The sequence below is a fragment of the Dipodomys merriami genome, unplaced genomic scaffold (genome assembly GCF_024711535.1).
Source record: "Dipodomys merriami isolate MVZ:Mamm:240054 unplaced genomic scaffold, mDipMer1.0.p SCAF_10, whole genome shotgun sequence".
Classification (NCBI taxonomy): domain Eukaryota; kingdom Metazoa; phylum Chordata; class Mammalia; order Rodentia; family Heteromyidae; genus Dipodomys; species Dipodomys merriami.
The window spans coordinates 16,660,703-16,686,327 of NW_027202271.1; the positions used below are offsets into that span (position 1 = coordinate 16,660,703).

Genomic DNA, 25,625 nt, shown 5'->3' on the forward strand with positions numbered 1-25,625 from the left:
TCACACCTGCCAGATGCCAACTCGGCTGGACTGGCTTCTTTAAAATGATTTTATTGTTGCTATTGTACAGAGAGGCTACCATTTCATAAGTTATGTCATGAATACATTTTCTTTTTGACCATGTCACATCTTCTTTTACTTCCTCCCCACAATGGACTCACTTCTTGAGCTGAGCCTCACAAGAACAGTGACCATCTCATTTTTCTTCACATAGGGATGCAAATGAGTTAAGGATTTCTGGTTGATGTGTCTGCCTTTTCCCCCACCATTAGCAGGTCTCACTCTACAAAATGCCTCAGAAGTCTCTATCTATCTATCTATCTATCTATCTATCTATCTATCTATCTATCTATCTATCTATCTATCTGTAGTTGCACTGGGAGGTCAAATCCATGCATGAAAACCATATAGTCACTGAGCTACATCCCAGGCCTTTGAGGCATTTTAAACACTTTTAAAGAAAACCACACAAAGCCTGAGGTCAATTGAACTTCCCCTGTCCCAGTTAGAGCTAGAGTGACAGCAAGCAGGATAAACAGGGAGAGAAGCCCAAGGGTTAGAGCTACAAGGACTCTGTAATCATGGCTCCCCAGAATGACACTCAGCAGCATTGGTCCATGACCCCTTCCACTTAACTGAGTCTCTGCCTGTGACCCTCCTGTAACCAGCACATATGGGCACACGCAGGTTTCCACAAATCCTCCCTCTTCAGCAAACCTGCACATGAACACACCCATCCCATGTATATACACACTTATGGTCACCCACGTCTAATCCCCTGTGTAGCTGGGAGGTATATTCGTATTCGAATGCAGTCTGACAACTCTGGTTGTACACAGCTCCTGCAACAGAGAGCCATGAAGATTGCAGAAGCATACATACAGCATGGGACCTGCTCTCTTCCTCTTCTAAAGAATGGTACAGCTTTCAGATCCGGGCCTCAGTGGCTCCTGTCTGTAATTCTAGGTACTCAGAAGGCTGAGATCTGAGGGTCATGGTTCAAAGTCAGCTCAGGCAGGAAAGTCTATGAGACTCATATCTCCAATTAGCCAGCAAAAAGCTGGAAGTAGAGGGGTGATTCACGTGGTAGAATGCCAATTGAGAGTGCAAGGACCTGAGTTCAAGCCCCAGGAGGACAAAAAAATAACATCATGATATGGCTTACAGATGGTAAGAGACTTTAGGATTTTATTAGTGAATATACTGAAGCCCAGAGAGAGGAGGTGACTTGTAAAATCTTCCACAGGGTTTCCATTTTCGGCCTCCTCCTTCTGACTGAATCTTGTTCAGAGAGAGAAGCTTAAGGGAAATAAAGTTGTGGAGCTAGAGTAGGGAGGAGGAGGAAAAGAGTTAAAGCTCAGAGAAGCCAGGTAGGCACCAGTGGCTCATGCTTGTAATCCTAGCTACCTAGAAGGCTAAGATCTTAAGATTGCAGTTCGAAGCCAGCCCCGGCAGTAAAGTACTTGAGACTCTCCAATAAAGTACTCAGAAAAAGCCGGAAGTGGCACTGTGGCTCAAGTGGTAGAGCGCTAGCCTTGAGCACAAAGAGGCTCAGGAACAGAGCCCAGGCCCTGACCTCAAGCCCCAGGACTGGCTGAAAACAAACAAAAAACTTCAGAGAAGATGAGAGTGTGATCCAGTAGGTCACAGAGGCCTAGCTAGGCTGATGACATAGAGAGCAGTGAGACACACAGGGAGGGGCTAGCTGGTAGAGATGGGAGTCCTGGGCTCTGGATCTGTAGCTGGCTTCTGAACCAAGGCAGAATGGAGAGATGCAGCTGGGGTGTGGGCCTTAGGTCTAGACTCCTGACACAGGCCCTGCTTCTTTCTGAGCTGGGTGGTGTCACAGCACACAGAACACCCACACATTCTGCATCTTTCTGGGACTCTGTCCTGAACAGAATCCCATCACAGACAGCCAGAGACCTTGGTTTGAGTTCACCTCTAAGAAGGAAGAGGCTGTGACTTCAGACCATTCTCTTCTGGGCTTTTGAGGTTCCCGAATCACACTATTGTTTCTGTTGCCCTGAGACCTGAGACTGGAAGTTTAGAAATTCACATGCAGGGGGCTGGGAAGGTGGTTCAGTGGTACAGCGCTTGCCTTGCATACATGAGGCCCTGGGTTCGATTCCTCAGCACCACATAAGCAAAAAGAAAAAAGCTGGAAGTGGCGCTGTGGCTCAAGTGGTAGTGCACTAGCCTTGAGCTGAAGAGCTGAGGGACAGCACCCAGGCCCAGAGTTCAGGCCCCACAAGCAGACCCCCCCCCCCAATAAAAAGAAATTCACCTGCAGTAGAGATCTCTATTTAGGAACTCAACTTGATCCTCATTGCAGGTGAGCTATCCCCACTCCACTTGTCAGATTCTCATCTGGGTCCTGTGTATACTTCCCTGTATGGGGGCAAGTGGGGGCTCCATGGCCTTTCAGACAGATACCTCTATCTCCTTGCAATCTCTGATCAGGACTATGAGTGTAGCTAGAGGCTGGCCATGGCCCTCAGCCCTGGAGATGTACATCCCACTTTACATTCTGCAAAAGTGGAATGAATGCAAATAATAAATGCACTGCATAAGGATTACACATAGATGAAATTGCTTAGTCCTCCCTCTGAACCTGAGGTAGGGGCTCTTTTTCCAGCATTTTTTGGTCTCATCATTTTCACCTAGGAATAGGCAAAGCAGTTTGGATCTGGAGTCTGTGCTTACCTCTGTTACATCAACACCTTGCTGTGTGCTATTTCTGTCCTTGATGTAATGTTTCAGCTCTGGCAGGTCTCCAAACCTCAAAGGGACTCCATTAAAAAAAAAAAAACACCCTGTCAAAAGCTTTTGGAAACTTTACATCATGTTTCTGCATTCACTTCCTGAAGAATTCTAGTAAATTACTCAGGCTGAGTCTTCTGCACCACAGCCATGAGTGATGTTTCCTTAAGCTTTCAGTAATTAGGAAATCTCACACTCATCATCCATCAGTTTACAGATGTGCAAGGACTATTTCCTGGGAGGCAGTGATAACAGCAAAACAAACACGAGAGATGCTCAAACAGCAGCTGAATCCCTGAACCGAGTGAGAGGTTGGGCCTTACTTCCTGGGTTGTTTTAGGACTGGTTTCTTCATCTTGATGATGTTGAAGTTTCATGCCTAAAATTGCATCATGTAGGAGTAACATGATGTGGAGACTCCTGTTCCTGTTTCATGGCACTTTGGGGAACCCCATGAATCCTGACCACACCCCCATCCCACCCTCCAAGGAAGTTCACAAACATGCAGACAAGGCCCAGGTCTAGCTACATTGATTTATTGGAAACACAAAGCAAGACAGAGATTAGATTGTAGAGGGTACAGGTGAGGGGGGAGGGGGAGGCTGAGGCTCTAGATCTATGGAAGCCCAGGGTTCAATCCTATTCTGGTCCCTCCTAGCCCTGGGTCCCCTTCTTGTGGCTCCAAGGAGACCTCTGGAGAAGCCCATTTCCATGCTGGTAGGCAGCAAAGCCGGAGAGCAGGGACCATGGAGAGATCCAAGCTGGGGTAGACAGTGGGAGGGACCACTGAAAAGTGCAGAAGTGGCTGAGCTTCATGCTCCAAGCCCCAGGACTGAGTGGCCAGGGCTAGTTCCACAGGAGAGAGGCTCAGCAGGGGGACCTAGGCTTGATCTGCCAACTCTAACATTTCCTGCAGCTGCTTCTGCAGGAGCCCACGCCGAAGGAGCTGACGCCGCATGAAGGTCCGGACCCACAAGGCGCGCACATGCCAGTGCTCACTGCCAGATTCCCGCTGCATGGGGCGCTGCACACGCTGCCTGTCACCGGCCGGGAGCCTGACACGCACAGGTCACCACACACGACCCCACCCCGGGAGCTGCTGACACCTGTGGACCCCGAAGACTGAATCAGCATTGGAGGTTTAGAGCAAGCAGTCCCAATTTCCTAAAGCCTGTGTACTCGGGGGATTAAAAACCAGCCCATTGGATGGATGCCAGAGGTTCATTCCTACCCAGGAAGCTGAGATCCAAGGATTGTGGTTCAAAGCCAGCCTGGGCAGGAAATTGAGACTCTTATCTCCATTTAACCACCAAAAAGAGCCAAAAGCGGTGCTGCATCTTAAGTGGTAGAGTGCTAGCTTTGAGCAAAACAGTACAAAGACAGAGTCTAGGCCCTGAGTTCAAACCCTTAGACCTTCAGGTGTGTGCACACACATAGCACAAATGCACAGACACAGAGCCCATATTTTTAGTGTTCATCTACCGCCAAAGCAGTGGCCTTTCTTGATGATGTCTGATTGCAAATCTATCCTGCTATGCCACACTTCTCTGCCTCCCGCCCAGGCAGGAACTGAATCCTTCACGTTGGTCCAATAGTCAAATACTTACAGACATTCACAGCACCAACACCTTCACACAGCCTGAGGACGGACAAAGAAGAGAGAGAGGGAGAGAGAGACACAAACAGAGAGAGACCGAGAGACAGAGAGAGAAAAAAACATTAATGACACAATGGCAAAAGAGTATTACAAAAGTCTTCAGGTAGGATTCATAATTGTCAAGGAATTGGGGAGTCAATTCTCTAGAGAACCTGTTGACTTCTATAAATGGCAGTTTTCCAAAGTGACAAATAACAGAGTTTATCTGCAGCCCCAGGCAAAGAGAATGGTGGAGTTCTTGCAATAAGGGGATGGGTGATTCTGAACCAATCTAGGCTTGGACCCACCTGTGTTCCTCGCCCTCCAGCAGGCGCCTGTAGGTGGCGATCTCGATGTCCAGGCCCAGCTTGGAGTTCATCACCTCCTGGTACTCCTTCAGCAGGCAGGCCATGTCCTGCTTGGCCTTCTGCAGGGCGCCCTCCAGCTCGGCCAGCTTGGAGCGGGCATCAGTGAGGGCTGCCTCACCCTGTTGTTCAGACTGGGACACAGCGGCCTCCAGCTTGGTGTTCTGGAGGCACAGGAGGGAATAAGGTAGGTTACAAGTGCTGGGTCTCTCTGTTCATTACTGAGATGTGCATAGTTTATCTGCCCAACCGGGAACCACCATCTCTGCACAAAAAGACAAGGTCTCTAGCCCCTAAGTTGTGTCTCACTGAATGACAAAAACCAGACACTTGGCTTATGCATATAGCTTGGGGACTAAATAGAAAGCTAAAAAAGAAGGAAACATAACACACTAGCCAGGCCCCCACCTCCTCTGCTCTTGGGCACAGCTGCCCCATACCTGGCTCTTGGCATTCTCAATCTCAGCCGTCAGCCTCTGGATCATGCGGTTCAGCTCATTAATCTCCTCCCTGGTGCGGCGCAGAGTCTCCCCATGTCGGATCACGGTGGCCTTGATCTCTTCACACTGGGGAGAAACAGGGGTGCCCATGGGCTCACATTAGACAGTACTCAACCTGCCCAACCAGCCACACATGGCAGCCCTGACCTAAACCCTGCCTGAGAGCTGTTGGCCCCTCCTTTCCCATCCCACCTTTCCTTCCCATCCTGTCTTTTCTAGGAAGAACTGCTCCTTCTCACTGTCTAGAAAGCAGCTTCCTGGAACAGTTACCTTGCTGCGGTACCAGGACTCAGCCTCAGCCCTGCTGCGGGTGGCGATGTCATCATATTGAGCCTTGATCTCAGCCACAATGCAGTCCATGTTGAGGTCCCTGCTGTTGTCCATCTTGACAATGACTGAGGTGTCTGAGATGTGGGCATGGAGGACACGGATCTCCTGCAGGAGGATGGGGGTAAAGGACAGCAGAGCTTTTGGAGAATGCATCCCTACCAAACAGACTTCAATGCAACTGGCCAGTCACCCTGGTCCTGTTTCTTGCCACTTCATGCAACCCCATGATCAGAATCCACTGCCTAATCCCTTTCCCACACTCCACTTCCATCTAAACCATTGTCTTCTGTGCTGGCTGCCCTAGGCCTCAGTCCAGCCCCCACCCCTCACCTCTTCATAGAGTCTCCTGAGGAAGTCAATCTCCTGGGTCAGTGCCTCTGAGTTGGCCTCCAGATCAGACTTGCGCAGGTAGGCACAGTCCACGTCCTGGGAAGGGAGGGCAAAGAGTGAGTCTCAAGGGGCCTTGCTGATGACCCCTCAAAATTGTCTCTCTTCTCACCCTTCCATTGCAGCCCAGGGCAGGAAGAACCCCAAGCTCCTGAGGCTCCATCACAGGCAAAGGACTTACATAGATCATCTTTCCCATTACCTGCCTGCTGTGCCCAGGCAGACTCCAGCCCATAAGGACAAATTCTTCATCCACTCACAGATACTAGCTGCCTTTCAGTCCACTCCATGAAATAGTCCCCTCTGTCTTCTTGTCTATACTCTCTTGTCAGGGGAGCCTGCCCATAATTCCCAGAAGACCACCTGAACCTGACCTGCCTCTCAGCAGCCCAAGAAAAGGCCTCAAGTTCACCTAGCATGCCCACATCTGCCTGTGTTCTCTTAAACAGTGGCATCTGGCCCTGATTGATGTCAGTTATAAACAGTACTGGGTAGAACACACTGACCCTCAAGACACAGAAGTTCCCAGTTCTATGAAATTCCAGGCCAAACCACAACCTCTGAGGCAGAATAAGACAGCCAGGAGTCAAGGTAGACATCTACTGCCCGAGTAGGGCATCACTAGACATCCCAGAGCCCTGGCTACAACAGGGAGTGCCATCCTGATGTGCAAGCTGCCTGCTCCCCACCCTGAGGCTGAGCACTTGAGACTCCCAGGAAGATCTGTTTGCCCCTCCCCGCCCACCAGGGTCCCAGGAAGCTCTTCCCATTCCCTGCTACTTGCCTTCTTCAGAGCCACAAACTCATTCTCAGCTGTGGCCCTCAGGGAAACTTCCTCTTCATACCTGAGATGGGAGGGAAGGGATATCAGAGAAGGCCAGTCTCCCCCAGCCTCACTTCCTGGCCTGACTGGGGCTTGAGCAGGGCCTCCCTGTGCACTCTGTCTGCATGGGGGTGGAGAGGCTCATCTAGAATGCTCCAGGCTCTTTGCCCAGGCTGCTGTGAGATCAACTCAGAGGACAGATGAGGACTCCTGATCCCCTGTGCTAGTAGCAGCCATTGCAGCCTCTGGGCCCTGCAGTGCCAACCTCCCTTCACCTAGATTCTGGTCCCAGGTCCAGGGTGGGGGACCCAGAGGTCTCAGGACTCAGCACCCAAAATGCTGTGTCCCCAGAGCCTGAGACCTGTTGTTCCTCAGCCCATGGGCTTGATGTGATCAGGGGCTGTGGGTATAGGAGCCTGAGACTCAGCAAGGGAATGAAGGAGCTATGTGGTTCACTTTTCCAGAGAGCAGGGTGTCAGTCCAGGGTGGCAAGGTTGAGCGGGACCAGAATCTTCTGAGAACCTCAGCCTGCTTGCAGCAGTGGTTGGGATTTGACCTCCACAGAATGGTGGGTCCTGGAGCTCCCTGGGCCTGGCTGGGCTGCACACTGCCTCCCTCTTCCCTCTCCCTGTCGGTGCCAGGTTTGAAGCTAAGCCATCAGCTGGGTAAACCACACTCACTTCTTCTTGTAGCCCTCCATCACCTCCTGCACATTGTTGAGCTCTGCAGCCAGCCTCCCACTGTCGGCCTCCACAAGTTCAGCCTCCCTCCTCAGCGTCTCGATGTAGCCCTCGAACAGAGGCTCCAGGTTGCTCTCGCAGCACTTGCGGTTCTGGTAGAACTGCCACTTGGTCTCCAGCAGCTTGTTCTGCTGCTCCAGGAAGCGCACCTGCCATTCAGGATGGGGGAGCAGGAGGTGAGGGATTGCTGGAGGACTCCACCTTGAGCCCAGGAGACAGTAGGCAGAGCTCAGCACAGGACAAAGTCTCTACTTCCTGTTCCTCACTCATGCCTGCTTTCCCACTTGAACAGGACTAGCAGAGGGCTGAGCCTAGTCTCAGGTGAGCTGAATCCTTAGGTATCAAGTGTCAGGGGCTGCTGTAGGGCAAGGCTCCCTCCCCTGAAGACAGGAGAGTCAGGAGTCTTCCCAGACAGAGCACCCAGATCCCCTGCCCAGCACTGGTTCTGGGGATGGGATCAGGATTGGGTTCCCTGTGACATGCAGGGCAAGTTCAGCTAGCCTGGCCTTTCCCCATCACCTCTGGCAGGCAGGTGCCCTTCCCCTCAGAGGGAGCTCAGGCTTCAGCTCAGGCTTGAGACCCTCCTGGGTCTCAAGTGCTATAACTGAATGTCTTGGAACTTTCTCGGTGTAGCTTAGGAAGATTGTGCTCAGAGCACTGTGGCCATTCTTCTATTCCACAACTCTTCAGTTGGGTTTGAATTTAAGGTCTCTGCATATGTGCATGCTCCTGGGTCTCCTGTAAGTCTAGGCTGTTAGTGAAGCAGAGGTCTTTCTTCCTTCAATGCCCCCTCAATGCTCAGGCTTGTCTATGCAGACAGGCAAGCAGCTCCTGAGCCTATTTTAATCTTTTTGCCGATGAATATCACTGTTTTTTGTTCCTGTCCTGGGCCTTGAACTCAGGGTTTGGGCTCTGTCTCTGAGCATTTTTGGCTCAAAGCTATTGCTTTACCACTTGAGCCACAGCTCCACTTCTGGCTTTTTGGGTAGTTTAGTGGGGATAAGAGTCTCACAGATTTTCCTGCCCAGGCTGGTTTTGAGCTGCAATCCTCAGCTCTCAGCCTCCTGAGTAGCTGGGATTACAGACATGACCCATGGGTGCCTGACTATCATTGATTTTTTAACCTAGGAGCTTCTGTGGGCAAGTACTTACTTCTGACTCTCTTTTCAGTACTTAGTTCTGAATGTGCAGACAGGTGGGGACTCAGGACACTCCAGGACACCCACCTTGTCGATGAAGGCAGCAAACCTGCTGTTGAGACCCTTGATCTGCTCCTTCTCCTCATGCTTCACGCACTGCGCATTGGGGTCGATCTCCAGGTTGAGGGGCGTCAGGAGGCTCTCGTTGACAGACACGGTGGTGATGCATGGGGGGCTGGGCCCGCAGACGCCCCCTGAGCGGTAGCCGAAGCTGCGCCCATAGGAGCCAGAGCGGAAGCCCCCGCAGACGCTGTGGCTGCTGGAGAGGCCGCGGTAGCAGGAGATGCCGCGGTAGGGGGCGGCGGTGATGCAGCAGCGGCCTGGCCGAGGTCTGCAGGCCGAGGCGCAGCTGAAGGCGCGACCTCCAAATCCTGATCCACAGGTCATGGTGCTTCTGGGAATGTGTGCTGTACAGAACAAGATGGGCGATCTGGAATCTGGTGGAAACTCCAATGTGCTCTCTGGGCCTTCTTGGTCGTATTTATGCTCCCATTCTGCAGACCTGGCTATAGAGATGGGTTGGGACAATCGAGCTTTATGGGCTTGGGTGGTTAGCCCTGGCCAACCCCTCTGCAGAATGTGTTTTAATGGTGGAGTGGCCCGCACCCTCCTCTTTGTAAGGCAAGCTAGCCCCTGGGCTCTGGGACTCAGCAGTTTTCATCTTCAAAGTGCCTAGAGGCAGGGCAGGCACTGTCTGTGGACAGAGGGGGGAGGGAGAGCCATGCAAGTGTGGAGGGGTGTAGGGGGGGTGGACAGGGAAGGGCTGGCATCCAGAGAAGGGGCCTGGGTCTTGAGTGCAGTGGGGAGGGTGCAGTATTAACTTGTGACAAGAGAATGTTTCTGTTGCATAGTGGACTCTATAAAATGCAGGTCTGGGTTTCTGCACTGCTGATGGTAAGGGCTGCTGAAAATCGTTCACTTTCTCTACCTGGGCTGCACTTTGCATATAGGTACATGTTTTTCTCTTCTGTCCCTTCCTATGTTTACTGTGAGAGTTGTCAAACAGAAAATTCAAAATAATACCACAAACGCAGATTGCTCTACTAGATTCAGTGGTTATTAAGTCAATGTTACAATGTTGCCTAATGACTCTCCAGTTTCAGAAAATAGGAAGTATAATCCTGACTACTTCTGCCTGCACATCTCTGTGTGTTCTCTTTTTTCTTTTCCTTTGTGTGTTGCTAGGGCTCAAACCCCAGAGCCATGAACACACTAGGCCAGTGTTCTGCCACTGTGCTACACACCCCAGCTACTTCAGCAATGTTAAAAAACAAAAACAACCTCCCCAAAACGCACATAGCCGGGCACCAGTGTCTCACCCCTGTAATCCTACCTACTCAGGAGGCTGAGATCTAAGGATCACTGTTCAAAGCCAACTCAGACAAGAAGTTCCACGAAACTCTTTATCTCTAATTAAGCACCCCAAAAAACCAGAAGTGGAGCTATGGCTCAAATGGTGGAGCACTAGCCTTGAGCCCGTACAAATGCATGTATACACACACACACACACACACACACACACACACACACACACACACACACACACACACACACACAAATAATGTCCTTAAAAATGAGGTCAGTAGTATTTTTACATGTAAAATAATGAATATTTCCCAGAACTAGGCACTCTTCATTCCATATTTAATGTTCCCAATTGTTCAAGACTAAGAAAAAATAAATTGTAGCTGTTTTAGCCTGTGACTCTCTTTTCTCTCTTGTATTTTTTCTAAACTGGAAGTTGAACCTTGAGCTGGACTCTCCAGGATGCTAGGACAGGATGCCAGGCTATTAAAGGTTAAATTGGTTAACATTCAAGAAACAAAGCAATCTAGCCCTTTAGTTTGCAGTTAAGTCCTCAGCTACACAGGACTAGGGTCCACTTTATTGGACAGTACAGGTAAAGAACATTTATTTCCACTATCCTATGAAATGCTTTTGGACAATGCTGTGCAATGGCATGGTGGCATGGGCCTTGAGATGTGGAGGCAGAAAGATTTCAAGTTCAAGACCAGCCTGGGCTACATAGTAAGACTATGTCTCAAAAAAAAAAATAAAACAAAACAAAAGTAGTATTGGGTGACAGTGGCTAATATCTGTATTTCTAGCGATTCAAGGGGTTGAGGTCTGGAGATCAAACTTCAAAGACAGTTAAGTAAAAAAGTCTGTGAGACTTTCATCTCCAATTAATCAGCAAAAATCTGAAAGCAAAGGTGTGACTTAAGTGGTAGAACATCACCCTTGACTTGAAAAGCCAAGGGAGACTGCGAGGCTTTGAGTTCAAGCCCTAGTACTAGAGCACACATGCATCTATACATACACATTGGATTACTTAACTATAGTTCCCCCCTTACATGTAGAAATATTTCTGTGTTTACTTTTTAAAATCAGCAATCTACTATGTGCTCCTCACTCCAAGTCATAAATGATTTCTGATTCTTATATCACCATATGGATTCCATTTTAACAGATGAGAAAACAGGCTCAAGATAAGTTGCAAACCTTTCCCAAAGTTTCCCAGCTGCCAAGTCATGGAAGCAGAAAAACCATGCCCTTTCCTCTGCTATGCGAACCCATGTATTTCTGAATCTCTGGAATAGTTCTGAGAGTAGAGAGAGAGGGCTAGGAGGGGATCTTTGCCGGCTTAGGGTAAAGAGAAGGCAAACTAAAGAGGATAGGCAAAAAAGAGGGCTGGGTGGGTAGAAGAGGTCTCCAGACCTCAACCCCTTGGATCTGTTTGTGGCATAGGCAGTAGGAGCTACTACTTTAGAACTGGGGATGGATTTGCAATACTAGGAAAGTGACAGAAAGTCTTTGCTGCTTGTATACAACTGGTTTATTGCAATTGCTTTGATAGATTTTACTAAGTCCTACGTGGTGAGTGTGTGTGTGTGTGTCTCTGTGTGTGTGTGTGTTGCACATGCTGGTGCTAGGACTTACACTCAAGGCCTGGGTACTGTCCCTTAGTATTATCAACTCAAGGCTGGAACTCAACCACTTTGGAACTAAGAGTCTTAAGGACGTTCTTGCTAGAGCTGGTTTCAAATTGTGGTCCTCAAATCTCAACCTCCTGAGACTCCATACCTTAATAGGACAAGTCCTAGAAAAATGACTTCCTAAGGATGCAGAGGTTTGCATGGAACTGGAGACAATGAGATGGGAATGTCATGACAAGGCTTGTAGCACTCAGGGGCAAGGCAGGCAGACCCTTAGGGAGGAGCCAGGGACTAGGGTTGGGGGGGGGGAGGAGACGGGGGAAGGGAGGGGGAGGGGAGGAGGAACTAGAGGGCAAAGCAAAACATTTAGAGTTTTTGACAGGATAGACCAGAGGTCAAGGTCACCTTGGAGGAGGGCGTGGCACCTGCTGTCACTTTATATGTTCAGGACAGCTGGGCCAGCTCTTTGTGGCATTGCTTGCATTTTAGGCACTGCCCACAACTCAGCAGTCTTGTCTCTAGCTAACCAGCTGGCTGGTGTCATGTAGGAAGCTGAGTCAAGGTACCTCTCTCACACTTTGCCTTTTCTGCCAGTGGCACTCCTCATAAAAATGCCACGCATAAACATGAGCTAATTACAAATGGCTGGCCTTTGCTAAGCAATTTTCAAGCCAAAAGAGGCAATTTAAAACAAGATACAAGGAAACCCAAATGTGACACTACTTCATTAAACTTCAGGAATTGTTAATTACTGCCAATTTTGAAGACGTAAAAGGATACTCAACATGTTTTTTTTTTTCTTCCCAGTGAAAAAGCTTGTGGTGGGGAAAGAGGGAGGGGTGAGGAGGGAGGAGGGTTCTGGGAAAAAGAAGGAAAAGGTGGGGAGGGAAGAGGGAGGAAAATGTGGGAAAGCTGATGTAATAATATCTCTATTGTCTGGTCTTGGCTCTGGCAGTATAAAGTTAACATCATTTAACTTTATGAAAGTTAAAGTTATTTTTTATTCCAAAGTATGTCCAGGTACAGCATCTGTGCCCATGGGGAGACACAACATATGTGTGACTTAGGAGCTAGCATAGATGCTCTTTCCATGTTGTCTGGGCCATCTATGCAAAAAAGCTTTCCATGGGTGGTTCTTTAAAGCTATACACATACAGCCTGGTGTCAGGGGCTCACACTTGTAATTCTAGCTACTCAAGAATTCAAGATCTGAAGATCACAGTTCAAAGTCAGACTGGGAAGCCCATGAGAATCTTATCCCCAATTAACCACCAAAAGTCAGAAGTAGAACTGTCGCTTAAATGGCAGAGGACTAGCCTTGAGCAGAAAAACTAAGGGACCATTCCCAGGTGCTGAGTTTAGGCCCCAGTTCTGGAGTGTGTGTGTGCGTGCACAAATGCACACACACACACACACACACACACACACACACACACACACATTACACAATCATGTATTTAGTATAGCAAGTATTAATATTCTTCCAAATTTAAAAAATGAATCTTACCATGTAGCAGTGTCTCACACTTGGAACCCTACCTATTCAGGAGGCTGAAATCTGAGGATCACTGCTCAAAGCCAACCTCGGCAGCAAAGTATAGGAGACTCTCCAATTAACCACCAAAGAACTAGAAGTGGAGCTGTGGTCAAGTAGAGTGCTAGCCTTGAGCAAAAAAAAAAATCAGAAATAGTGCCCAAGCCCTGAGTTCAAGCCCCAGGGCTGGCATCAAGCTAAAATCAAGCCCCCTAAGATGAATCTCTCTCCCTCACCCTCTTCTCTTTGTGGTGCTAGAGAGGAGACCCAGGGTCTGTACGTCCTAGACAAGTTCTCAATTAACTGAGCTCCACCTTAGCCCTAAGAATCTCTCTTGAGGTTCACCTCAATTCATATCTGATACTCTCTAGGGCACCCAACATTCACTGTCAGGTAATAATTCCTACAGGTACCTCTGAGACTGATGTTCTCAGGCCTAGGGAAGTTATGAGACTCGCTCAGGAGAGAGAGTCGGAGATGATGCTCAGAGCCTGGTGCTTGACTCCAGTGGAAAGGATGTGTTTGTCTCCTGTACTCCAACCTGTCTGTCATCATCCCTCAACAGAGACAACACACATACAATAGTGTTCTATGTAGCGTAGAACACACCCACTCACTCATCTCTTCCCTCCTCTTCAAGGTCTGTAGGTTGTTCTCGGGGCTCAGAGCCAGAGGATGGAAAAGAACTCACCCTTGTTCCTGGTGAGCTTCTAGTTTTGACAGGGACAAGTTGCTAGCTGGACTTGTACCCAGAGCACAAACAGAAATGCAAACCCTGAAATGCATCACCATGCACAAATGTTTGTTTGTGGGTATGTTCCGAGGGCTTGACATATACTAGGCACTCAATAAAGTTTGTTGAATGAATACAACGAATGCCAGCTATGTATTAAGTGCTGAGTAATGGAGCCTTCAAAGCTTGGTGGCTTATTGTGCAAAGCTTTGTGGTAGGTCAGGGTGGGGACCAAATGAAGCAGAGCAGAGGATGGACATTCCTGGGGGTAGGGTGGGGAGGGTCATGCTCCTTCCTGGGGCCTGAAGGAGGAAAGAAGTGCGTGAGATGTGCCCTTGGCTAAAGTGGGCCAGTCAGTGACGACAAACATCCTAGACACCTTGGGGGTGTAGTAAAGATGGGGGTGCATTGTCAGATTGGGGAAGGAAGAAGAGGCAGAGGGGACTTCTAAGGAGAATGGAGTGCTTGATCTTAAACTTTCAAGGTCCCTTTAAAAGAGAGGGAGGCATGCTTTGAAAAATTGGGAGGGAGAGATAATGGGGAGACAGAAGTAGAGGAAAAGTAGGGGAGAGCCATGATGGCAGGGTGGAGGAGTGAACAAGGATGAGGTCAGTAGGGAAGAGGTGCAGGCATGGTACAGACTTAGCTGAAGAGGTGGAGATCCTCAGTCCAGATTATAGTAACGAACTGTTACAGGTGAGACATGGCTGGGGTCTGTGCAGGGACTCAGCCTAGTATGTGGGGTAGAGCTCATCAGGTAGACTCATGAGTGGGGGTCCCAGCCTTAACATGCTTTCCACATGACCCTCTGGCACACTCATTTGGTTAAGCATATCCGTATAATGAATTCACACCTACCCCTGTGAACTCTGATTGGTCAACCATATCTCTATCTGATGAGATCTGATGGATGATTGGCTGGTGTCCAGGGCTGTCTTGGTTGAGCATCATGACTCTGATGTGGACCTCTCTTCAACTTCCCAACTCAACCATGTTCTAGAGGCTAGAATCGTCAGGACCTTGGTTAACAGCTCAACAGCTCTGCTACTATGTAAACCACCATACTGCTAACTCCTCAACTTCTACTTTACCAGGTCTATATTGACTTCCTGTGAGTAGAATACAGGAACTGCAGAGTAAGGAAGGGTACAGCATACAGATGTCTTAGAATCCTCTACATAAAAAGTCCACAGGGTCAGGTATGGGTGGCTCATGCCAGTAATCCTAGCAACTCAGGAGGATGAGATCTAAGAATCATGGTTCAAAGTCAGCCTGGGCCAGAAAGTCTATAAGAGTCTTATTGCCAATTAATCACAAAAAAGCTGGAAGTAGAGCTGTGGTTTAAGTGGTAGAGAACTGTCTTTGAACCAAATATTTCAGGACAACACCTAGGCCCTGAGTTCAAGTCCCTAGGTTGGACTCCAGCACTAGGCATTGCATTCTTTAGCACCTGAAGTTACATCCAAAAAACTGCCCTCTCCATATTACTGGCCTTTCTCATGAATGTGCATCTTTCTTCCTGCCACATGGGGAGTTCCTGAATTCACATCTCCTTTCTTTTCCTTATTCCTCTCCTCTCCTAAATGAAGACAGAGTTCAACACTGGTGCCAGTTCCCCCCTAGAAGATGATGATATCTTGTCTCAGCCCTCCCTCATCTTGAAAGACCTCCCTCACACCAACTATAGGAACAAGAGGGACTGAAGAAAACTCAGAACAAGGAATTCCTCCTGTGAAAATGATCTGATCTGGAATTGCTCATTCTTGTCCCCTATCTATTGGCACAGGGTCTGCTTCGGCTGAAAGAGAAGACTGATGTCCAGATCGCAAGTCTTCTGGTTTAACCTCTCTGCAAACAAGGTGCCCAGTTTAGAAGAGCTGTTTTCCTTGACATAAAGCTTCCCTAAGTGGCAGATCAAGTGTCACCTGTTTTAAGAGAGTGACTACCTTCCTTCCTTCCAGGAAGTTCCTTGTCAACTCTACCTTCTGCTTGTCCAGCTGCAGTGAAAACCACCTTCTCTTGTTTTCTTTGTAGTTCTGTCAGCTGTGGATGGTTAATCAAGGGCATGACCCCTATCCCTCTAGTATCCTCTGGCTACCACCTAATCAGGAGATTTGGTGGGAATAGGCAAAAAGAAAGATAGATGGTCATGACATTGATTTATGACTGAGGATCTCTGGTAAGGCCAAATAATAAATATAGATTTAGGAAGTATTCACCAATTTCTGACTTCCCAGATTACCTAAATGTCTTCTTGATCACTAGTGTGGTTGTCCAAGGGTTGACATTTTTTCCTTTGCCTAAAATGAGAGCTAATCCCTGGGCCTTCTCTGGAGCAGTCAGGCTGTATCGGGGAGCAAATTGGACTCTTTACCATGGTGAAAAGTCTCAGTCCTTTCTGCCCCTTGGGCTGGTTGACATGGTAGAACAAAAGTAAAGAGCATTTATTGAGCGCTTTCTGTGTACCTTTGTCATTGCAGTACTGGGGTTTGAACTCAGGGCCTCGTGCTTCATATGGAGGTACTTTACTGCTTTTGTTACTTTTTTGTCAACATGGGCACTTAGGGCCTGGGTGCTATCCCAGAGCTTTTTTGTTCAAGGCCAACATTCTACCACTTTGAGCCATAACTCTACTTCCATTTTTCTGCCCTGGATGGCTTTGAATCATGATCCTTAGATCTCAGCCTCCTGAGTAGCTAGGATTACAAGTGTTAGCCACCAGTGCCTGGCTTTGGTTATTTTTGAGATAGGGTCTTACTCTCTCCCTGGCCCATCATCCTCTTACTTGTTTGTTTTTTAACCACAGTTGGGCTGACGGTTATGCCATCATGCACAGCATTTTTTGGCCCAGATGGATTAGGCCCATGATCCTCCCATTTTTAGTTTCCCATGTAGTTGGTATGACAGGAGTGAGACATTACATTCAGGTGTTGGTTGAGATAGGTTCTCATGAACTTTGCCCAGGTTGGCCTAAAAAAATGGACCTTCCTGACCTCTGTATCTTGAATAGTTTGGATAATAGATGTGAGCCATGGGTTTCAGGCTTCCAGTCTCTTTCATTAACATACAATTCTGGTTAATGCTATTGTTGATTACAACATGAACTCTGAGAAAACACCATCCCGAAGAAAAGTGCCCCTTAAAGATTATACTGAATCCCACAGTAAAGACAATGCACACCCATGTTCACTGCTGCACGATTTACCACAGCTGAGTATGAATAGAAATAGCCTAGATGCTCTACAATGGATCAAGAAGGTGTGATATATGTATATAACTAAATAATATATCTATCTATCTATCTATCTATCTATCTATCTATCTATCTATCTATCTATCTATCTATCTATAATGTTATGTGAAGTAAGTCAGGCTCAGAGAGACAGTGTGTGTTTTCTTCTCATATGTAGAAGTTAGATCTAAATTAGAAACATACTGAAAACATATACAGGGTTATATGCATAAGTACAGAAAGGATGTTATACTGTAATGGTGTAACTTCTCTGAATAACTAACGAAGAGTTTAACAAATGAAACCAGGAAGCGGAAACATTTTTTGAGGGGGGGTTATGGGAAAGGGGGCAGATGAATGGAGAGAGGAAGGGCAAGCAAATACAATAATTACATTCAATGTACATTATATAAAAATAGAACAAAGCTTGAGGGTATGATGGAATTGGGAAAGATGAGGGAGAATTCTGGCAGGGATGACTCTGCTCAAGATGCATTATACTCATAATCTGACTTGTTGAAGTGAAATTTCTTTGTGCAACTACTTAAAATAAGTATTAATAGTAATAAAGATTATACTGAAGTCCATCTGCCATGTTCTCTGGCTTTACCAAGCAGGTCCACATCTCTGAAAGTCTCCAAGCAGCAGCAGAAGACAAAGCTTAACATATTTACCCCAACTCACACAGAACTGCTCCATAACCATTGCTGTAGTTCTGGGCACACCCTGCATGGACAGCACAGGCTGACATGGAACTATTCTGACACCTGTCAAAGCTATGGACAGATTGTGTGCAAGGGTGGGTCTACAGGGCTCTTAGCATGGATTTAGGGGTGATGGCCAGCAGAAGCAGAGTCTGGAAGTTTCTCTCATATGGCGCTGTAGATTTTATAATCTGAGACAAATATTTCACAGCCTCAAAAGAGTGACACCCACTCCAACCCAGAGAAGAAACACAGAGATCTGAGGTGAAATGCTGTCATTTGAGCTTTGGTTAAGGCCCCACTGGAAATGGCTAGGCTTTCTTGGGAACCAGGGAGGCAATGTGTGTCCCCAAAGCATTGAGGAAGACTCTGAAAACAGGCATCTCTCTTCTTGGCATAAGGTGGACAAGATGGCCTAAAGATTAGGTAGGAAAAATAGAATATGCTAAAAAGGTACAAGTATGAGTTAGGGAGTTGGTAGAAGGGAGTTCATTAGAAAAGTATGTAGGTTACTGAGTTAGAGATTGGATAAATGTGTTTCTGTTGGGGTTCAGAGAGAGAAAGACCATCTAGGTCAGGGAGACTATTAAGCAAGTGCATCCTGAATTCTATATCACCTAATCTCATTCTGGCCAAATCTCCCTTAGGCAAAAGAAATCAGCACCAGGGACAGCAGCAGCACCTACCAGAGCACAGCCTGGCCCCTTTCCCCCTCCATTCCAATTTGCATCACCTTCCACCTCCTTCCCAGCCTCTGTTTCTGAGTACTGGACTATTGAGGTGACCATGGAGGAGGTGAGCTGGCCCTTTGAAGAAGAAAATTGTGTCGTTTAGGGCCAAGGACCATAAACACCCTCTGCCCCTGGGCACCAATTAAGCACATTTAAGGAAGAGCCAAGCCCATAAAGACATCTCATTCCTTCTGACCACGTGACCACAATCAGGCAGGCAGGTATATAAAAGGCCAGCAAAGGTCCAAGAAGTAAGCATCTGAACCCACATCCCCTGCACCCTCCATTTGCTCTTCACCAAACTCCGAGCCTCCTGTCCTACCCCAAAGCACCATGACTTGTGGATCTTACTGCAGTGGTCGCGCCTTCAGCTGCGCCTCGGCCTGCGGACCTCGGCCAGGCCGCTGCTGCATCACCGCCGCCCCCTACCGCGGCATCTCCTGCTACCGCGGCCTCTCCAGCAGCCACAGCGTCTGCGGGGGCTTCCGCTCTGGCTCCTATGGGCGCAGCTTCGGCTACCGCTCAGGGGGCGTCTGCGGGCCCAGCCCCCCATGCATCACCACCGTGTCTGTCAACGAGAGCCTCCTGACGCCCCTCAACCTGGAGATCGACCCCAATGCACAGTGCGTGAAGCATGAGGAGAAGGAGCAGATCAAGGGTCTCAACAGCAGGTTTGCTGCCTTCATCGACAAGGTGGGTGTCCTGGATGGTGCCTTACCTGAGTCCCCACCTGTCTGCAGATCTGAGTCTGCATTCTGAGAGAGCACCAGAAGCAAAAAGACCTTTTCTTGATTAAGAGTCTAGATTCATGCAAGAGCTAAAAGCCCTCTTACACACTCAGACCCTAAAATTCAGACGCTATTGACTGTTCAGGGACAGAACTATGAGATAGAGGAATGATCAGAACACTTTAGAGACAAGTTTCCTAAGCTAGGTTGAGAAAGTCCCAGGAGACTCAGTTATAGCACCTGAGACCCGGGAGGTCTCTGGCTGAAGCCTGAGCTCCCTCTGAGGGGAAGGGCACCTGCCTGCCAGAGGTGATGGGGAAAGGCCAGGCTAGATGAACTTGCCCTGCATGTCACAGGGAACCCAATCCTGATCCCATCCCCAGAACCAGTGCTGGGCTGGGGATCTGGGTGCCCTGTCTGGGAAGACTCCTGACTCTCCTGTCTTCAGGGGAGGGAGCCTTGCCCTACAGCAGCCCCTGACGCTTGATACCTAAGGATTCAGCTCACCTGAGACTAGGCTCAGCCCTCTGCTAGTCCTGTTCAAGTGGGAAAGCAGGCATGAGTGAGGAACAGGAAGTAGAGACTTTGTCCTGTGCTGAGCTCTGCCTACTGTCTCCTGGGCTCAAGGTGGAGTCCTCCAGCAATCCCTCACCTCCTGCTCCCCCATCCTGAATGGCAGGTGCGCTTCCTGGAGCAGCAGAACAAGCTGCTGGAGACCAAGTGGCAGTTCTACCAGAACCGCAAGTGCTGCGAGAGCAACCTGGAGCCTCTGTTCGAGGGCTACATCGAGACGCTGAGGAGGGAGGCTGAACTTGTGGAGGCCGACAGTGGGAGGCTGGCTGCAGAGCTCAACAATGTGCAGGAGGTGATGGAGGGCTACAAGAAGAAGTGAGTGTGGTTTACCCAGCTGATGGCTTAGCTTCAAACCTGGCACCGACAGGGAGAGAGAGGAGGGAGGCAGTGTGCAGCCCAGCCAGGCCCAGGGAGCTCCAGGACCCACCATTCTGTGGAGGTCAAATCCCAACCACTGCTGCTGCAGGCTGAGGGTCTCAGAAGATTCTGGTCCCGCTCAACCTTGCCACCCTGGACTGAGACCCTGCTCTCTGGAAAAGTGAACCACATAGCTCCTTCATTCCCTTGCTGAGTCTCAGGCTCCTATTCCCATAGCTCCTGATCACATCCAGTCCACGGGCTGAGGAACAACAGGTCTCAGGCTCTGGGGACACAGCATTTTGGGTGCTGAGTCCTGAAGCCTCTGGGTCCCCCACCCTGGACCTGGGACCAGAATCTAGGTGAAGGGAGGTTGGCACTGCAGGGCCCAGAGGCTGCAATGGCTGCTTCTAGCACAGGGGATCAGGAGTCTTCATCTGCCCTCTGAGTTGACCTCACAGTAGCCTTGGAAACGAGCCTGGGGCATTCCAGATGAGCCTCTCCACCCCCCAAGCAGAGTGCACAGGGAGGCCCTGCTCAAGCCCCAGTCAGGCCAGGAAGTGAGGCTGGGGGAGACTGGCCTTCTCTGATATCTCTTCCCTCCCATCTCAGGTATGAAGAGGAAGTTTCCCTGAGGGCCACAGCTGAGAATGAGTTTGTGGCTCTGAAGAAGGCAAGTAGCAGGGAATGGGAGGAGTTTCCTGGGACCCTGTGGGTGGGGAGGGGCAGGCCGATCTTCCTGGGAGTCTCAAGTGCTCAGCCTCAGGGTGGGGAACAGGGAGCTCCCACATCAGGATGGCACTCCGTCTTGTAGCCAGGGCTCTGGGATGTCTGGTGATGCCTGCCCTGAGGCAGTAGATGTCTACCTTGACCCCTGGCTGTCTTATTCTGCCTCAGAGGTTGTGGTTTGGCCTGGAATCTCATAGAACTGGGGGCTTCTGTGTCTTGAGGGTCAGTGTGTTCTACCCAGTACTGTTTATAACTGACATCAATCGGGGCCAGATGCCACTGTTTAAGGGAACATGGGCAGATCTAGGCATGCCAGGTGAACTTGAGGCCTTGACCTGGGCTGCTGAGAGGCAGGTCAGTGTCAGGTGGTCTTCTGGGAGTTATGGGCAGGCTTCCTTGACAAGAGAGTATAGACAAGAAGACAGTGGGAACTATTTCATGGAGACTTACACTTTGCCCTCCCTTCCCAGGACGTGGACTGTGCCTACCTGCGCAAGTCTGATCTGGAGGCCAACTCAGAGGCACTGACCCAGGAGATTGACTTCCTCAGGAGACTCTATGAAGAGGTGAGGGGTGGGGCCTGGACTGAGGCCTAGGGCAGCCAGCACAGAAGACAATGGTTTGGATGGAAATGGAGTGTGAGAACGGGATTGGGCAGTGGATTCTGATCATGGGGTTGCATGAAGTGGCAAGAAACAGGACCAGGGTGACTGGCCAGTTGCATTGAAGTCTGTTTGGTAGAGATGCATTCTCCAAAAGCTCTGCTGTCCTTTACCCCCATCCTCCTGCAGGAGATCCGTGTCCTCCATGCCCACATCTCAGACACCTCAGTCATTGTCAAGATGGACAACAGCCGGGACCTCAACATGGACTGCATTGTGGCTGAGATCAAGGCTCAGTATGATGACATCGCCACCCGCAGCAGGGCTGAGGCTGAGTCCTGGTACCGCAGCAAGGTAACTGTTCCAGGAAGCTGCCTTCTAGACAGTGAGAAGGAGCAGGTGCCTCCTAGAAAAGACGAGATGGGAAGGGAGGGGCCAACAGCTCTCAGGCAGGATTTAGGTCAGGGCTGCCATGTGTGGCTGGTTGGGCAGGTTGAGTACTGTCTAATGTGAGCCCATGGGCACCCCTGTTTCTCTCCAGTGTGAAGAGATCAAGGCCACCGTGATCCGACATGGAGAGACCCTGCGCCGCACCAGGGAGGAGATTAATGAGCTGAACCGCATGATCCAGAGGCTGACGGCTGAGATTGAGAATGCCAAGTGCCAGGTATGGGGCAGCTGTGCCCAAGAGCAGAGGTGGTGGGGGCCTGGTCTGTGCCACACAGCCAACTTGAGCCTTAAGTAAATCATACTATTTGGTCTCCAAGGAGACTTTCTCATGATTAGAGTCTCTACTTTTGGTCACTTTGGGTGACCCACGTGAACAAGGGAAGAGCCCTTGTTTCTGGAATGTTCCCTGCTGCTGTTAGAGAACTGGGTCCTTCCAGGTAAAGGTAGAGGAATCCAGCACTCACAACTGATCTCATTCTCTCCTGGGCCCCTAGAATACCAAGCTGGAGACAGCCGTGACCCAGTCTCAACAACAGGGCGAGGCAGCCCTGGCTGATGCCCGCTGCAAGCTGGCGGGGCTGGAGGAGGCCCTGCAGAAGGCCAAGCAGGACATGGCCTGCCTGCTGAAGGAGTACCAGGAGGTGATGAACTCCAAGCTGGGCCTGGACATCGAGATCGCCACCTACAGGCGCCTGCTGGAGGGTGAAGAGCAGAGGTGAGTCATGTAACTTTTAATCCCCTAGCCGGGCTGGGGTCTCAGCAAGTCATGTCTCTCACATTCTGAGTCCCACTCAACCTTCGCTTCCACATCTCACCGTTGGGCACCTGGACAGAAAACTTGTGTAAGTCTTTTGCCTATGATCTAGCCTCATCTGATTTCCACTTCTCCACCCATGCTTGAGATGTGATGGTGCCTTTGGAAAAATCTGGCTTCAGAGCCCAATGTAGGGAAGCAGTGATTTGTATTCTGTGGGTACATTGCTCGGGCCTGGGATCCTCTCCTTGGCCTGGTGCTTCTTCTCCCCAAACTTGGTTGCATGTATCCTTCAGAATTCTTCTCCCTCACTATCTGTTGTCCAGTTGGTTACCTGGTCATGCATCCTGTGCATTTAAGGAGATCAGGAGCACAGGTTTGGTACCAGGAAGTCTAGGTGATCCTGTAATGATTACCCCCTCTTTCCATAAAGTCAAATAATTGTGCTGAAAAGCCTGGAGGTACAGGGTGATTGCATAGCTTGGGCAGCTTCATCAGGACGAATTCTGGGTGGAGTTTTACAATTTGGGATTTGGAAATTGGAAAGACACTTGGGTACTACACTGGAAATGGAGAGCCCCACCCCTCTGGCAGAAGCTTTGGTATGGTTGGCTAGGAGACCTGGGCGGGGCATGATCTGAAGGGTAAGTTTAGTAGGCTTCTGCTTGATCCTTTTCAGGGAGATAAGTATGTGGGAAGAAAATGCTGACTTCAGTATCAGCCCTATGTTGGGAAGCAGGGTGATGGCAGATGTCGAGTTCCAGTTTTACCACTGTTATTGGCCACTTCTCTGGATCTCAGTTTTTCTACTGGTGGGATGAGAGCTCAGTTGTGGATAATCTCTAAGCCAGTGCTAAATGGGTTCAAAAATCCCATTCCTAGCCAGGTGCGGGGGCTCACTCCTATAATCCTAGCTATTCAGAAGGCTGAGATCTGAGGATTGTGATTCAAAGCCAGCCAGAACAGGAAAGTTGGTGAAACTCATATTTTCAGTTAACCACCCAAAATCCAGAAATGGAGATGTGACTTTGGTAGAATGTCAGCCTTGAGCAAAAAAGCTAAGGGACAGCACCCAGGCCCTGAGTGCAAGCCCCAGAACTGCCACAAACTAACTAACTCTCTCTCTCTCTCTCTCTCTCTCTCTCTCTCTCTCTCTCTCTCTCTCTCTCTCTCTCTCTCTCTCTCTCTTTCTCTTTCTCTCTCCCTTTCTCTCTCTCTCTCTCTCTCTCTCTCACACACACACATTTCCTCTCAAATTAATTCCTCAGCTAAGAGTAATTTTTGAGTTAGTCATTTATTTAGTTATTTTTAATTTGACTTTTGTATGGGCAGTGGGGCTTGAACTCAGGGCCTTGCCTTCTTTTTTTAAAGGCTGGCACTTTGCCATGTGAACCACAGCTCTACTTCTGGTATTTTGCTGGTTCATTAAAGAATCTTACAGGTTTATCTTCCTGGGCTGGATCTTCAGATCTCAGCTTCCTGAGTAAGTTAGAATTACAGGTATGAGCGACCAGCTTCTAGCCCAGGCATTAGTTTTTAGGGAGTGGAGGAAAAAAAAAAAAAGAATAAATAGAAAGTTCTGACCTCCCATAAGCATACAGGCTAATGACAATAATCAGACTGAATTGAGGAGGTAACAGCAGCTCCCCTCCCATGCATTTACAACTCAATCAGGACTGACACAGAACCAGAGCAGCTAATGGCTCTTAAATACATGCTTGCTATAATGCCAGGTGTGAAGCCCTGTATGATCTTCCTGGAGAGGTGACAGGATAGGGAGGCTATAAAAATCAGGTTGCACAGCTAACAAGTAATGGGGAACAGGACCCTGCCTGCACTGCCTCCAGGCCCCACAAAATGACCTAGAGCTGTGGTGTTCCTTGCATGAACCATTTCTTGCCCCATCCCATTGGCAGTAGCCTTAGAAAGAGGGCTCCATCTTACCAGTCACCTGGGGCACTAGTTCTCAAGATTCCTAGCCCACTGATATCTGTCTTTTCTTTCCCGCAGGCTGTGTGAGGGCATTGGCTCCGTGAATGTGTGTAAGTAGTCCCAGCCCCTCTCCTTTTTCCAGTAGGCTGGCCTAGAGCCTTTGGGGAGCAGGGTGGGGGGCGGCACATGCACTTGCCTTTGCAGAGCTGCCTGGCCTCAGAGGGGGTGCCTGATTTGGCTTTCCCTGTTTCTCCAGGCGTCAGCAGCTCCCGAGGTGGCGTCGTGTGTGGCGATCTCTGTGTCTCCGGTACTTCCCCTGCTGTCAACACCAGAGTCTGCAGTGCCCCCTGCAGTGGCAATGTGGTGGTCGGCACCCCCAATGCCTGTGCCCCCTGTGCAGGAACCGGCAGCCTCTGCAGCAGCGGCTGTAAGAAGTGCTAGGGAGCCGCCATCACCAGCCACTACCATGGACTCTGCCCAACCAGGACCTTGCAACCGGAATGCACATCTGCTGTGTCCACCCCACAGACCCTCAGCTCTATCTGGCCTCAAGCCCCTGAGACACAGCAGCGCTTTGGTCTCTGTCTGTAGCCTTTCCTAGTACTCATCCTTTTCTTTTGCCTTCTATTTGTTTTGATGGATTCGTTGGTCCTGCGGTAGCTTGGAGGGACAGGGCCAACTTTAGAACCCCTGCGTCTGTCCCTCTCTAGAGTCTGCCCATGGGCTTCTTCCTGGGCATGGAGGCCCAGCCAGACATTGTAACTCTGGGAGGGACACAGCCAAGAGCACCTTCCTTGCAGGGCTACCCGGGAGAAGCTTCTGAAGAGCCAATGAGTCAACTTGCCTATGTGTTTGTCTTTGTCTCACTCTGCTGCTGTTTCCAATAA

At 49.4% G+C, this 25,625-nt stretch overlaps 2 protein-coding genes across 2 annotated transcripts; one reads left to right on the forward strand and one right to left on the reverse strand.

Annotated features, from left to right (window-relative positions):
* Positions 1-3,663: 3,663 nt before the first annotated feature.
* Krt81 (keratin 81) lies at positions 3,664-9,130 on the reverse strand. The gene is made up of 9 exons (XM_070035507.1): positions 8,771-9,130; positions 7,485-7,693; positions 6,766-6,826; positions 5,925-6,020; positions 5,535-5,699; positions 5,205-5,330; positions 4,708-4,928; positions 4,371-4,402; positions 3,664-3,869 (listed from the first exon to the last, which is right to left on the reverse strand). Exons 1-9 carry the CDS (start codon positions 9,128-9,130, stop codon positions 3,664-3,666), a joined length of 1,476 nt encoding a protein of 491 aa, XP_069891608.1.
* Positions 9,131-18,946: 9,816 nt separating this feature from the next.
* Krt86 (keratin 86) lies at positions 18,947-25,618 on the forward strand. Its single transcript, XM_070035520.1, has 9 exons — positions 18,947-19,306; positions 20,021-20,229; positions 20,884-20,944; positions 21,471-21,566; positions 21,792-21,956; positions 22,144-22,269; positions 22,547-22,767; positions 24,817-24,848; positions 24,995-25,618. Exons 1-9 carry the CDS (start codon positions 18,947-18,949, stop codon positions 25,177-25,179), a joined length of 1,455 nt encoding a protein of 484 aa, XP_069891621.1. The 3' UTR covers positions 25,180-25,618.
* Positions 25,619-25,625: the final 7 nt, after the last annotated feature.